The 15,809-nt window shown below is 36.0% G+C and overlaps 1 protein-coding gene and 1 pseudogene across 1 annotated transcript in view; both read left to right on the forward strand.

Annotated features, from left to right (window-relative positions):
- The first annotated feature begins 925 nt into the window (after positions 1-925).
- Positions 926-4,470, forward strand: LOC132123056 (ATP-binding cassette sub-family G member 4-like; annotated as a pseudogene).
- Positions 4,471-7,471: 3,001 nt separating this feature from the next.
- Positions 7,472-15,809, forward strand: part of LOC132122745 (NLR family member X1-like) — a 13,099-nt gene continuing 4,761 nt past the window's right edge. The window contains exons 1-7 of the mRNA XM_059533113.1: positions 7,472-7,604; positions 9,988-10,111; positions 10,604-10,673; positions 10,748-10,857; positions 11,002-11,624; positions 12,421-13,844; positions 15,036-15,122. Coding sequence (XP_059389096.1) covers positions 10,006-10,111; positions 10,604-10,673; positions 10,748-10,857; positions 11,002-11,624; positions 12,421-13,844; positions 15,036-15,122 — 2,420 coding nt within the window. The 5' untranslated portion in view covers positions 7,472-7,604; positions 9,988-10,005. The remainder of the gene's footprint in view (positions 7,605-9,987; positions 10,112-10,603; positions 10,674-10,747; positions 10,858-11,001; positions 11,625-12,420; positions 13,845-15,035; positions 15,123-15,809) is intronic.

The raw sequence follows: 15,809 nt of genomic DNA on the forward strand, positions 1-15,809 counted from the left end.
AACGACAGTCACTAAGCTACTACTAAATAATTTAGAAACATAATTTTTAGTAAAGTTGCTTTTCAACGATTTGAATTGAACTGAATGTGCAGATTTTGTGCTCAAGAAACTTTCATAATCATTATTTATTCCTTTCTTATTATTATGTTTTTAAAAATAAGAACAAAAATAACTTTAAATAAATACATTTAAAATAAATAACCTAAATAAATTGTCCAAAAGTGCCATTGATAATGTCATAAAATGTTCATATTTCAAATAAATGCTGTTATTTTGAACTTTCTATTTATTAAAGAATTCTGACAAAAAATATATATCACAGATTCAACAAAACTATTAAGCAGGAAAAACTTTTTTAAACATTGATAATAATAATAAGCATTATTATTAATTGAGGACCAATAATAACTGATAAAAACTGAGCACCAAATCATCATATTAGAATGATTTCTGAAGGATCATACACTGAAGACTGGAGTAATGATGCTGAAAATACAGGTTTGGCATAGAGTATACAGGAAGGCATACAGAAGGCACTACTTTTCTAGAAAGTCAGAATAGCAGTGAAATCCATTCTTAGAAATAAAATAAAGCCTAAATAATGGTTATTGTGTGTAATATTAGACTATTTATCGCTTGAATGTATAAATCAAATAGGAAATTAAAGCATGTGGCTAGTTGCATGCTTATTACTTAGAGTAGCAACTTTTGTTCCTGTTCAAATTGGAATAGAGTAAGCAATTTTATTTTAGCAGCTTAGCATTCAGAGGAGATTAAAATCACATTAGAATGAGTACCAAGACTAATGGAGGCCTTTTTGCTATTATATTAGACTTTTAGATCTAAAGATTTGCAGGTAACTTCATGAATGCTGGTAATTTTTATCCGATGAAGCTGAATCATGCACTGTCTAGTCAAATCTGGCATGAAGAAGCAGATGGTTCTTTTCGGTTATTTGATTTATTGGTGAAAACATACCAGTGTTGAAGTTTCTTCTATTCTACATCCTTCACTGGCCAACAGGACTTTCATTTTTCCTGTGCCATCACTACAAGTAGTTGAAATTAAACGAGATCACATCTGACATGGTGACTGGAGAGAACAACATTTTTGAATTCGAATTTGGCTGCGGTTTGAGTTGTGTAGCAAAAGTAATGTAGTGCCCCCTACTGCTGGTTTGGTGCTAATGCTCATATAACAATCACTTCTGAATGCTTAGTCATATGCAGAAAAAAACGTCTTTCTAACAAGGAACACACTGAACTGAATGATTTCTGAAATGTTTTTTAGGTATCAGCCAACCTGAAGCTCAATGAAGACACAGAGGTGAAAAAAGAGCCGGTAGGTAAAGCTCATCACCTCATTCAGACTTACCCCAAATATGTTTCCCTCTGAAATTTCACCTCCTTTCTGTGTGTTTATATTGGCATGCAGAAAAGAAAAAATAAATTCTGAAATGCAGCCTTGGGACTGCATGAGTGTGCCCACACTCGTACTGTGTCTCTCTCTCTGGGGGGCAGTGTAAGAGTATTGCCCTTGAACTAGTAAACAACCCCCCAGTCATGTTTTTTGATGAGCCCACCTGGTAATAATGTTATCATATTTAGACACAAATAAAACAGCATTATTTAGATACTTGTAGCATTAAAATATACTGTATATTTTTGTTGCGTTTTGATTTCAGTGGTTTGGATAGTGCATCCTATTTCCAGGTAGTGTCATTGATGAAGTCTCTGGCACAAGGAGGGCAAACTATAATTTGCACTATTCACCAGCCCAGTGCCAAACTATTCAAGAAGGCACAAGGACATCTTTTTTGAAATCTTCAAGTAATTTCAGTCATCATTTGATTCCTTCTGGGTCTCCTTCACAGCTGCATATTTTAAGCCAAGGCCAGTGCATATACAAGGGAAGCGTCCCATTCCTCATCCCTTATTTGAGAGGACTAGGTCTTCACTGTCCCACATACCACAATCCTGCAGATTTCAGTAAGTTGTGTTTTATACAGTAAATACTTACATATTCATATATTGGGGCAGTAAATTATTTTCAAAGTAATTAATACTGTTTTTCATCAAGGATGGGTTTATTTGATCAAAAGTGACAGTAAAGAATGTTTACTTCAATGCAAAACATTTCTTTTTCTAATAAATGCTGTTTTTGAAAACATTTTCTGTTTATCAAATGATCCTGGAAAAAAATTCAGCAAATGTTTTCAAAATTGATATTAAGATTAATATAGAACATATTTTAAATTGTAATAAGATTTTACATTATTACTGTTTTTAATGGGATTAAAAAAACTGTCTATATACACAAAACAACAACTAATCAACAAAAAAAAATCAATAATCAATTTGGCACCAATATATCAGGCATCATGCATTTCTCCTCTGTTTTGTGTTTAGTTATTGAAGTAGCGTCAGGAGAGTACGGGGTCTTGAACCCAGTGTTATTTAAGGCTGTTCAGGGTGGCATGTGTGCTTTGGAGCAAAAGTGCAACTGTATCGACAAAACCACTGTAACCCCATGCACTGCAAAATGTGTCAAAGTAAGTGATGCTGTGGATAACATCTGAAATGCATACGTGCATGAATTGTGGTCAGGATGTTTGCTAGACCAACTGATGCACTGTGTCCAAGTGTCTTTCAGCTCAAAATAAAAAACTGATGTAACTGTCCTCTCGATCTCTTGATAACAGTCGATTGCCAAAGACATGATTATATAAAAGATAATTACAAGCCAGTACTTGGCATAAGAGTACATGCAGTGTCACTGACACATGCTTTAAATAGTGATGCTGTCTGGGGCAGATGGCTCATGCTTTAACATAATCTGTTATATTTATTTCATTTTTCCTAATGACTCATTTTGCTTTCCTACACTTGCTTTTACAGGATTCAGGGCATGTTGAGAGCCATACTTTTGCAACAAGCTCTCTGACTCAGTGCATTCTCTTCGAGGAAACATTTATTACAATATGCAGAGACCAGGTACACTGTTTTTTCATTTAGCTGATATCTGGTATCTCAGTCAGTCCTAAACTTTCCTCATTTCAGTTTTGTGTTTTGCGAAGATAAATCAGAGTAACTAAAGCAACACTAAAACTGACAAAAAAGATTTGTTGCTGAATTTTGATTGATCTAATATAGTGTGTGTATGTATATATATATATATATATATATATATATATTTATTTATTTATACACTTGTTTTTTGCACTAGGTCTTGACACATCTGCGGCTAATTTCACAGAGTGCTGATAGGCCTGTTGTACCTCAACATTGGCAATGATGCCACCAAAGTCTTCAACAACCCTGGTTTCCTCTTCTTCTCAATGCCCTTTCTCATGATTGTAGTGCTGATGCCTACAGTTCTTACCTGTAAGTTAGTGAACTCACAGTTTTACTATCAACACATGTAACACAGATTTGGGTCTAAAGTCATGCCTTACATTCATTCAGAGGAAGTGAAAGTGTTTTTTGGATTCATAGATTTTCTGTCTTGCTTCAGTTGCATTAGAGATGGCTGTGTTTCTGAGGGAACATCTAAACTACTGGTACACCCTGAAGGCTTATTATCTGGCTAAGACAATGGCTGACATTCCATTCCAGGTGGGTGCCTGCCTGCCTAAGCCTTACCGACTCAATTTTATTCATGATATGAGCTAAGCATATTTGAAAAGTGTCTAAAGTTTAGTATAGTGGATCTGAGACAAAGAAAACCCAGGACTTCTAGAAATCCTATATTTATTATTGTCATGGGTTTGTCCACTCTTCCTCAGGTCCTTTGTCCCATCATGTACTGCAGTATTGTGTACTGGATGACTGAACAGCCTCCAGAAGCAAGCCGCTACTTGCTGTTTTTGGCTTTGCCAGTCAGTACTGCTTTAGTAGCCCTAGTTGGTGCTGCCTCCACATCCCTTCAGGTACATGTTACAGCTATTATCTTGCTTAGAAGAGCTCCAGACTGCGACTAAAACATTTACAACAATAATTAGATCAAATCTAGTCAGGACAGCCTTGAAAACTTTCTTCACAGGTGGCCCTTTTTTTGGTCCGGTTACAGCCATTCCAGTCCTATTATTCTCGAGGTTCTTCGTGAACTTTTTGATACCATTCCAGAATACCTACAATGGAGTTCTTAACGTGTCCTATGTCCGGTATGCTATTTATATCTTAATATATACATTTACTATGCAAATATCACAGTTTTATGTTTGTTTGAATGTGTTTCTGATAGGTATGGTTTTGAGGAGTTGATTTTGTCCATCTATGGGATGAACAGAACTGAGCTTGAATGTCCAGGAAGGGTTTGCAAGTTCCAAAGACCTGAAGAAGTGCTACAACAGTTGTTGGATGTAGAAGATGCCAAGCTTTACATGGACCTCATCAGACTGGGGATTTTCTTCCTCATCCTGTACTCGCCACCTACTTGGTTCTTCGGTACAAAATAAAGTCAGACCGATAATATTTAAGTGGTAGCCTTGAATGGTCTACAGCTCCTGTGGCCTGTTTTCAGGCTACACTATAATGTATACACTATCATTTTGATAATTTTCATGCTGTTTTTTTTTTTTTTGGATTAAGATAACCAGATGTCATTGTCCATTTCTTTATTTTATTTATTTATATTTTATTTTTTTATTTTTCATAATATGTACATTAGCACAGCAGTGTATTGCTTAATCATGTCTTAGTGCTAAACGTCCCTAGTGTGTTTAGAAATAAAATTATGAAATTAATCAGAAGTGCAGTTGCAACTGCAAAACAATCTTCTTGAGTGTAGTATTCATAGTGGTTCATATGAAGACACAGAACAATAATAAAAAAAAATGCTTTATAATCTATTTCCCCGTTACAATAAATAACAATGAAGCCACCATGCAGTGCCTTTCAGACAAAAGTTTTTTTTTTCATTTCACATTGACTAATTCTGACTCACTGAACTAAACCTGAAGAATAGCATGTGCAAAAGAAACTAAAGCAGCCCTACCTGTATGCTTTATCAAAGAACCTTTCTAAGAACTATTTTGAATAAGTGGTTGAAGCATTCATCATCGTCGAGGAACCACACAGGTCCATTGTTGGACTTGAAACTGGAAACTGTAGGTGTGTCCTTTTGATCAGTGCAGTGCAAAGTAAAACAGCTTGTATCAGGCATTGAGTAAAATTTTATAAAATAAATTAATGTTGGGCCTATAAAATTGTGAAATGCAAAATGATTTTGCTGTCTGAATACACCATTAACTGGTGGCAGTTTCAGACTTAAAACCCAATCAGCACAGAAGAAAGCTTGCCTTTTGTAGATTTAAATCTGCTGATAGGATAACTTTACAAAGTCACTGCAAATACATCAGTGCTTAATCAGCATATGAGACTTCACTATGTCTTTTTTATGGCTTTTATTTAGTCAAGTGGCTTTCGCTAAAGCGTCGTAAAAACGAAGAGCAAAGTTTATTTATAAAAGAAAAAAATATATTGCAATAATAAACAACCAATATTAAAGTACGTACAAAACAAACAGTAAAAAAAACAGTACGTACAAAACATATAAAATACATTTCAATAATAAAATACTTATGGATTAATAGATAACAGAAAAAACAATATAATATAAAAATTCTTAAGAAATGGACTGGGAAAAAAGAGCAAGGTTGAAAGGTGAAATTTGTGCATGTGGGCGGTAGTGATGGGATTTATGGCTCTTTGAGGGGATCCGGATCTTCGCGATCCGTTCCTTTCAAAGAGCCGTTCAAAAGAACGGCTCTTTTGGCTCTTTTTAAATATTTAGTCAGTTTTAAGAAGCCATCTTGGGGGCATCTCAGTTTATCCTGTAAATAATTACTGGGAGGAAAAATGAGGTGAGATTTGTAGTCAAATAATTAAAACTCAGATATCACACACCAATATCTGAGTTTGAATTATTCTGAAATATTGATTATTACCTCGTTTGTCATGTGTGGACTATATTCCATAGGGTTGCACAAATCCCTCTGCTTAGACAGTGACATCACTATTTTGGATTTACCTTTAGTACAAAGTGTGTGTGTGTGTGTGTGTAAAGCTACGTTGACTTATGTTATTCATACAATACCTACTCAAATAAACATCAAAAACAAAGCCGGCTGCAATGAATTTCTGTGCAAAACAGCTTTTACTACAAACACTTTCACACAAGAACATTGTTATCACACAAGAACATTTTGATAGAAAACAAAAAATATTTAAAGTAGATAAAATTAGAATAAATAAAATGGAAATGTCTACATACTACATACTATTACTACTGTAAACTTTGCAAATAGGACATCAGCCCCTTCAAGTCAATGAACAATAACAAAGTGGGCTGCAATGAACATGCACAACTAATAACTAATAACATAACGCTATAAAGGGTTGGCCTGCGCTGGGTGCGCCCCTCCCCCTATAACTGTTCTGTCTCGCGGAGGAGCTCATTTGTGTGCATCTGTGTGAAATACGCATAGGAAAAAAGAACGACAGAAAGAAAGGCTCCCCTCCAGCCGCGACTCGGCTCCCATCGTTCATGTTTATGAGCCGTTCAAAAGAATCGGTTCGTTCGCGAACGTCACAACTCTAGGAAATAATCACTGGGAAGAATGATGAGGTGAGATTTGTAGTCAAATAATTAAAACTCAGATATCTCACACCAATATCTGAGTTTGAATTATTCTGAAATATTGATTATTACCTCATTTGTCATGTGTGGACTATATTCCATAGGGTTGCACAAATCCCTCTGCTTAGACAGTGACATCACTATTTTGGATTTACCTTTAGTACAAAGTGTGTGTGTGTAAAGCTACGTTGACTTATGTTATTCATACAATACCTACTCACGAATAAACATCAAAAACAAAGCCAGCTGCAATGAATTTCTGTGCAAAACAGCTTTTACTACAAACACTTCCACACAAGAACATTGTTATCACACAATAACATTTTGATAGAAAACAAAAAATATTTAAAGTAGATAAAATTAGAATAAATAAAATGGAAATGTCTACATACTACTACTACTGTAAACTTTGCAAATAGGACATCAGCCACTTCAAGTCAATGAACAATAACAAAGTGGGCTGCAATGAATGTCTGTGCAAAACAGCTTTTTTTCAACGCTCCTACCCAATGACAGAGGCATGCAGGGTTTTTTTTCCACTGGAGTAGTCACGTGAAGGATGCGTGCACAACTAATAACTAATATCATCACGCTATAAAGGGTTGGCCTGCGCTGGGTGCGCCCCTCCCCCTATAACTGTTCTGTCTCGCGGAGGAGCTCATTTGTGTGCATCTGTGTGAAACGCATAGGAAAAAAGAACGACAGAAAGAACGGCTCCCCTCCAGCCGCGACTCGGCTCCCATCGTTCATGTTTATGAGCCGTTCAAAAGAATCTGTTCGTTCGCGAACGTCACAACTCTAGTGGGCGGTACTACGACTGACTTATCAGGAAGACGAAGCGGTACGCTCTCATCATTCTGCCGAAGAATGGACGCTTTCCTCGGCTGTGTTCCGCGTGACAGAGCGCTGGTAGAATCCTGAGAAAGTCAATGAAGAATTCACCTTATATAGAGCCTCTATATTAGGTAAAGATCTACAGCAATTACCAGCATCTTAATCGTTACGTCTGGGTTCTCACGTGAATAAGAGGAGTCGCTATGTTGCTTTGATTCAGTGACCTAACGGTTGTTTATAAATATTGAAATGAAACGCACGTCATGACCCTTCTGAAAGCAAATAAGAGCTGAGTTTGCGTCGAATTCCAAAACAACGATATGGAATCTTTCATTTGCGCTTGAGAATTCATGTCGGGCACGTTCACACATTTATAAACAAACTGTTAAATTAATTTAAAAATTGCATTTGTATATGGATAAAAAAAAAAAAAAACTGTGAGGCAGGGCTATGCAAGTCAGATGAAAAACAAAACAAATGACATGCTTGTAATGAGTTTTGAATTTACTGTAGCCTACTATTTACAGAGAGTGGCAGCTGTACTAACTACTAAATGGTTGACGTGATTGAACACAGTACGCGGAAAAGCAAAATACCGGAAAACAGTAGTGGTTTTATTTTAACCCTCTGGGCTTCTTCGTAAATGGGTCACACTTAGCTTCCTCCCGCCCGAAAACGGGCGAAGCCTTAAAATTGTACTTTACTTTTTCCCAGGATAACCAATCAAATATATTTTTGTTCTATAATGTTTTCTGATTATTATTTAGAATTTTTAGATTTTTTTATGATACTTTGCATTAATTATATAATTTTTATGAGGTATTTTTTCCATTAGAATTAATAAATCATTTTTTATTTTATATTTATTTTTAAAAGAAAATTCAATAAATGCAGCATTTCACATCAAAATAGAGTGCCAGCCTAAAAAAAAAAATGTTCCAGGAGAAGAACTTCATCTAGTGGCTTTAAAAAATAGCCACTTTTGTGTAATGTCCTGTACCAGCCTGTAGGCTGTCTATAGCTTCCTATATATCCTATGTAGAAAGGCTATTTGATTCCTTTTGTTGTTTTAGACATGATTTCTCTATCTTATTCGTTTTTTTTATTTAGATATACATTTAGATATTCTAAAAGATGATTACTTTATTTTCTTAACAAAAATGTTTAGATAAGTATCAGGTTTTGCATTATGATTACAATCAAACTATAGCATTTGGTTAGAAAGGGAACACAATGTGTGTGTGTGTGTATGTGTGAGTGAATGTGTGTGTGTGCGTGTGTGTGTGTGTGTGTGTTGCATTTGAGCGAGAGTCTCTTTTTGTATTTTTTTATTTATTTATTTATTTTTGCATATTCTCAAAATTTGCTGTTGCAGTCTTACCAGTCTCTCTCTTTCCCTCTCTTTCCCTCTCTTCTCTCTCTCTCTCTCTCTCTCTCTCTCTCTCTCTCTCTCTCTCTCTCTCTCTCTCTCTGTGTGTGTGTGTGTGTGTGTGTGTGTGTGTGTGTGTGTGTGTGTGTGTGTGTGCATTTGAGCAAGTTTTTTTTTTCATTTATTGATTTTATGCGGAATATTCTACAAATTTGCTGTTGCAGTCGCCAGTTTATCTGTGTATGTGTGTGTGTGTTTGTGTGCGTGGGTGTGTGTGTGTGTGGGGGGGGGGGGTCTTATTTGCACTCTTGATGTTCTAGAGTGTCACCCCTTCATTGCTGTACACTTTTTTTCAGCACAGTTGCTGATCTGTAGCTTGTACCACCAAAAGTTTCTCTGAGTTTTCCTATTTTTTCGTATTTCCCATTCATTTCCTATGTCGCCCGTTTTCGGGCGGGAGGAAGCTAAGTGTGACTTTTTTTTTTATGACCCTTTAACATATCAGAATCATCTCCTTGATTTTTTTGTGTGTTCATATAGGTAATACAACAAAAGTCACCAAGTTTCATACCCATCAGATGAAGCAAAAAAATTAAACATTTCAAAACGTTCAAGTTTTCGCCCGTTTTCGGGCGAAGAAGCCCAGAGGGTTTTAAAAGAGAAAACCTACAGTTGTAAATAGGTTTAAAGAGCTACAGTTGTGTTTACAGCTTTCTTTAAGCTTGTGACGGACACCAATAAATCTTAACTTTATTTAAATTTAGTTATATTAACATAATCTTAAATAAATTCTTAACTAAATATATGTATTCTTCCTGTCTGGATTTGAATTAGGAGCTATCTTAAATTTCTCATTGGTCACACTTAGTGATGCATCATGCAGTTTCTTTAGATAATGGACATTACCAAAATGAACACTTTGGGTGTGTTGTTAAATGAACTTGTGTATCATGTAACTGTGTAGCCTAAGTGTCATGTGTCATTGAAACACAAAGCCAGAGGAGGGACCTTACAAGGTTTGACTTGATTTTGCCAGGTACATTTACGTTGCTGTGTTGATAGTAGCATTTGTTTACCTGTTCTACACAATTTCCAGACCTGTTTAACCTTTTAAGTCTCTATGACAAAACATATAATCCTTTAAGGGTTATTTTAAAGTCGAAATGTGGCGATTTGGGAGGCCGTCTGGAACAGAAGTGTTAAGATGGAGAGTCCAAGGGTCGCCAAGAGATGTCTGCTGCAAATTTCACACCAGGGCTCTTCGGAAAAGTAGGTTTTTGATAGCCTTAAAATACTTAAAATCACCATTAATCAAATGTTAGGTTTATTTTTATTTATTTGTGGTCATAAGTCCATCATAAGTCTCTTATGCTCACCAAGGCTACATTTGTTATATCAAAAATTCAGTACGGACAGTAATATTATAAAATATTGTTACAATTTGAAATAACTTCCTATTGTGATACATTTTCAAATGTAATTTATTCCTGTGGTGGCAAAGCTGAATTTTCAGCAGTCATTACTTAAGTCTTCAGAGTCACATGATCCTTCAGAAATCATTTTAATATGCTGATTTGGTGCCAAAGAAACGTTTCCTATTATTAGCAATGTTGGAAACAGTTGGGCAGCTTTATATTTCTATGGAAGCTGTGATTCTTTGCTTAATTTTTTTGTCTTTGCTGAATAATTTCTTTGTAAAATAATTCTGAAAATTAGTTTTTTGGTTTGGATAATTAAAGAAATAACAATTGTTTATTTCAGCCTTTAACTTAAACCTCCGATCAGTTGGCATCTGTGGTAGCGTAAATCGCCATCACTTCTCATTTCCAACGTAAGTATAATGTTCTCAGTTTCGTGTGTTTTCAGTGAATATGTTTTGATGTTACTTGTGTTTTGTCTCATCAGCAAGACAACAAGCTCTTATAAAAATACATGGAGAGAACTTAGAACATCTATGTGCTATTCCATCTCTGAATCCAACCCCAGGTTCTTTTGTACCTGTGAACCCATCACAGGTGAGTTTGTGTATTAATCATTTACATTTCGATGGCAAATTACTCCACGTTAGTGATTTATGAGATGAAGTTCCCGCAAATTCATACAAATTCAGCTCGTAAATTAGCAGTGTCTTTCATGATTGTGTTATAATTAATCCCCAGATCCCATTGAGATCCACAAACAGAAGCTGACATTATGGTTCAGTCACCTTCCTCGAGAGGAGAGGCAATTCGGTGGCTACTTTTCTACCGAAACTATGCATGTGGAGCCACTTATTTTAGAGCATCATCCAGATGAAGACAGAGGTCTTAATCCCTTCAAAGAAAAGACAGGCATATCTACACGTCCCTCTCTCACGGCTGAGCAGCTCTTTGATGCTAACAGTAATAGAAACAAGGCACGAGGACTAAATGTTTTGCTGTATGGGGCTGTCGGCACAGGGAAAAGTACTGTCGTCCGTAAACTGATGCTGGATTGGTGTGCTGGATCGGTTTTCTCCCAGTTCAAACTTGTGTTGCCCTTCTCCTGTGAGGATCTCTCCCATTTATCCAAGCCGACATCCCTTCGAGACCTTGTGGGCAAGAAATACATGCACCTTCGCAAAACACCTTATCTTAGTGGAGATAATGACAAGGCTAAGGATGTCCTTTTCATCTTCAACGGAATGGAGAAGATGAAGCTGGATTTTCGCATCGGTTCCACAGAGTTATGCAGCGATCCCAATGAGGCTCTCCCATCAGAGGCTGTTGTTGTTAATCTGCTTAGGAAATACCTGCTACCTGAGGTATGAGGCTCAGATCTTTGGAGCTTTTTACTCTGTGACCTGGCATATTGAATGATGTTGTGATCCAGATTAAATTGGTGGTGGTTTTGTGACGTAAATTGCAGTGCCTTGATTAATGACATGACACTCATTTTTGTTCAGATCTATTCATTTATTAAAAACACATTTAAATGCACTTCATAAATGCAGTAACGTCAATACACCTGATCTGTGATGCACATTTTTATTCACATTTGTGAATTTAGCGTCAACATTTTGAGATTTTGTTTGTGAAAATTTGAAAAAAAAAACTTTGTCAAAGACTGTTCAAAGTCATGTGGTGCTACCAACATACAAAATAAAAAAATAAAAACATAAAAGTAAATTATATCATAAAGAGCCTGTGTATCAGGGTCATTTGAGACTTTTATGACAAAGCAGGATTTTCATATTTATGAATTCATGAATTATATATAAAAAAAATTTATCTTAAAAATATTTTTAAACTCTTTGTAAAATGATTAAGATGTGCACACATTTAAAACTGTTTAATTATTATTAGCATTAAAATGATATTAAATAATATATTAATGAATTGCTTTATACTTGGTTACACTGCATTACATTTCAGAGTCAACTACACTTAAAGTCTTTCTAAACGATATAAAACCAACATGTATTCAAAGAATACATTTCTAAGAACTTAGCACATGGGGACAATTACTTTTCATTGACCCCCACCTTAAGATGAAAGTTTATTGTAATTAATAGCTAATAAATAATTAATAGCTGCTAAGACCTGTTGCTTTTCTTACAGGCCAGCATTTTGGTTACCACGAGACTATCTGCTGTGGACAGAGTTCCTAAAAAATACATAAATCGTTATGTACAAATCTGTGGCTTCAATGATCCTGATCGCCAGAGTGCCTACTTCACCAGCAGGCTCTTGCAACAGAATGAAGGCAAACCGAGCAAGGCAGCCGAGACGCTCATAGAGATGCTTTACCTAAATCTACAGCGGGAGAGTCAGCTAGCAACCGCCTGCTTCTTACCATCTTACTGCTGGCTTACATGTGCCACTCTTCATTTATTGCATTTTTCTGATACAAAGTCACCAATACGAACTCTCACTGGCATCTACACCAGGTTCATGAGGCTCAACTTTGGAGGAGAAGTGATAACTGTGGATGGAAACGTCTCATCACAAGAGCAACAGAACTCATTAATGCTCTATGTGGTCCGTACTGTTGGTAAACTAGCTTTTGACGGCATCACCCACAAGCGGACGTCGTTCTCCGCTGAAGAGCTGGAGCAGTGGGTTGGCGGAAAGACTAAAACGGATGAAGAGCTCCAGCAACTGGCTGTGTTTCGCACAGATGTGCTTGACTTCTTTCTGGTTCCTCGCAATGATCAAGGTAGAGAACCTGAATCTGGTGGAAGGCGCTACGTGTTTGCTGTTCCCGCTATGCAGGAATATCTAGCAGCTCTTTATGTTGTTCTTGGCGAGAACAAAAGCGTCCTGGAGAAGTTGACTAAGGAAGTTTCGGAGACTTTGGGACAAGCCAGTGAGGACATCACAAGCCTCCTGAGCATCCTCTCTAAAATCATACCTTTCCGAATCTTTGCCGTTTTCAATTTACTTAAGTTGTTCCCGAAACTCTTTGAGCAAGTCAGCAGCCTCGGCAAAGGGCGTATTGCAAACACCATGACGGCAGAAATGTTTCGTTCGGAGGACAGCTTCAATGAAGATGTTTTGGACCAGCTGGAACAAAGTCTGCTGGGAGTGCATGGTCCACAGCCACAGGAGGAAACCTACACAAGAGCGTTTGAACTCTACCCTATCTTCATGGGTGGACTTCTTCATTACGGGAACCGGAGGCTGTTAGACCAGCTTGGATGCAGCATCAAGAGTCACACGGTTTCCCAGATCACCCGTGCGCTGAGGAAACACCTGATCAAGGAGAGTCAGAAGAAGCAGCCTCCGGAGGAGCTCATGGATCTTCTGGTCCTGCTGTATGAGTTCCAGAACCCTCGACTCACAGCTGAAGTCCTACAGTCCATCAAGACCATCAACTTGTCGAATGTGCGCATGACGCCACACAAGTGCTTCGTTCTGAGCATGGTTCTGAGCTGCACAAGCTCAAGCTTCCACCTGAATGAGCTCAACCTCTCCTCCTGCCACATCACTCCAGAGTTACTGCAGATGCTTTGGCCAGCCTTCCATCACACTAGCAACCTCAAGTGAGACGTGTTCTTACTATAGAGAAAACTAGTCTGTGTTTTGCATGCTTGAATCATATAGTTAGGTTCATAAAATTGGCAACCTCTGAAGCAGACTGATCTTTAATACAAGTCTGAAATACAGCAAGTTAGTGCACAACAGGGCTCATCAACTAGCAGTTTGCTGTTTAAAAAGAAATAGTTAGAATATATATTTCTTTATTAGTTTCAGTTGTATAATTAATTAAAAATGATTACTTTGCTCCCCATCCAGACCTCACCTGCTTAAATCAGCCTAAGATAGAGTTTCTGGTCTTAGCTGGTTCTCTTAATATGACCTGATGAAAAGTGCCCTAAACCAGGGAACAGACTAGCCTGACCAGCCAAACTTTTTTTTTTTCAGTTTTGCTTTTGAAAACAAGTAATGTATGGGTGAACTTAAAAAAAAAAAAACACCACTATTCAAAAATTTGGTCAGTATTTATTTTTATTTTTATTAATTAATACTTTTATTCAGTAAGAGTGCATTAAATTGATAAAAAATGACAGTAAAGACATTATTTAGAATGTTCCGAAAGATTAAAAGTTTCTATAAAAATTGAAGAATTCTAAAAAAGAAAATGTATTACAGTTTCCAAAAAAATATTAAGCAGCGCAATTGTTTTCAACAATGATAATAATAAGAAATCTTTCTTGAGCAGCAAATGAGCATGATTTCTGAAGAATCATGTGATACTAAAGACTGGAGTAAAGGTTGCTGAAAAAATACTTAACTAGACTGCTATTTTAAATAAAAATATTATTTTACAATATTAGTATTTTGCTTTTTTTTTTGTTAGATGCACAGTAAAAGTACTAGAATAATTACTTTTATTAATGTATTAATATTAAGTAATATTAATCATGTATTTGATTTAATAATCATGTTTTAGGAATGACAAAAACGTTTGTTATGTAATGCATCTTATTGAGTGAAAGTTACAGTAACTAAAAACTGGTTTGTCTTGATATTGTGGTCTTAATGGACCTTTAACATGTAACTTTTTATTATGGATAAAATGGTGACTTGCTAGCAATTGTTTTCCTTGCAGAATGCAGTCAGTAATAAATACTTCTAAGTACAATTACCTCATTAGTTATTGATTTTTCCCCGGGAAATTGACAAACTAATGGTACACGTGTGTGTGTGTGTTTCTCACTGTGTGTTTACAGTCTCCAGTTTAACAGCCTGGGTCCTGAGTCCTGCATTCTGCTGCGAGATCTCCTGCTTGAGCCCAACTGTACTATTAAGTCATTACAGTAAGCCTGCTTCCAATAGCACAAAACGTTACTACTAAGTGTTACTTAGTGTTATTTTAGGATTATTTATATACCATTAGTTTTTTGTAAAAGTTTTGAATTAGGTTTTTGTTTTTATATTTTAAGTTTTTATTTTAAATGTATTACAATTTTTTGTAATTTTATGTTTTTATTTTTATTATCATTTTTTTATATTGTAGATACACTATTTATGTTTAAGTCCTTTTTAATTCAGTTTTAGTTTTTATTTATTTATAGTTTATTTTAGCCCTTCAAATTAAACTTATTTCAGTTAGTTGCTAGGCCATTTCTAATTTTATAATTTTTTCAATTTCCGTTCTATATTTTATTTAATTTCATTTCAGCTGTATTCTTTATTTGTAACATTTCTGGTAATACCAATAATGTGTGTGTGTGTGTATACAGTGCCACTTGAAGGTAAGTGAACCCCTTGTAGAATTTTAACAAAATAAGAGAGATCATACAAAATGCCTGTTTTTTTTTTATTTAGTACTGTCCTGAGTAAGGTATTTTACATAAAAGATGTTTACATTTAGCCCAAAAGACAAAAAAGTAGCCGAAATTATTAAAGGAACCCCATTCAAAAGTTGGTTCTTAATACTGTGTGCTGTTACCTGGATGATCCACGACTGTTTTTCTGTTTTGTGATGGTTGTTCATGAGTCCC

The sequence above is a fragment of the Carassius carassius genome, chromosome 41, assembly GCF_963082965.1.
Source record: "Carassius carassius chromosome 41, fCarCar2.1, whole genome shotgun sequence".
Classification (NCBI taxonomy): domain Eukaryota; kingdom Metazoa; phylum Chordata; class Actinopteri; order Cypriniformes; family Cyprinidae; genus Carassius; species Carassius carassius.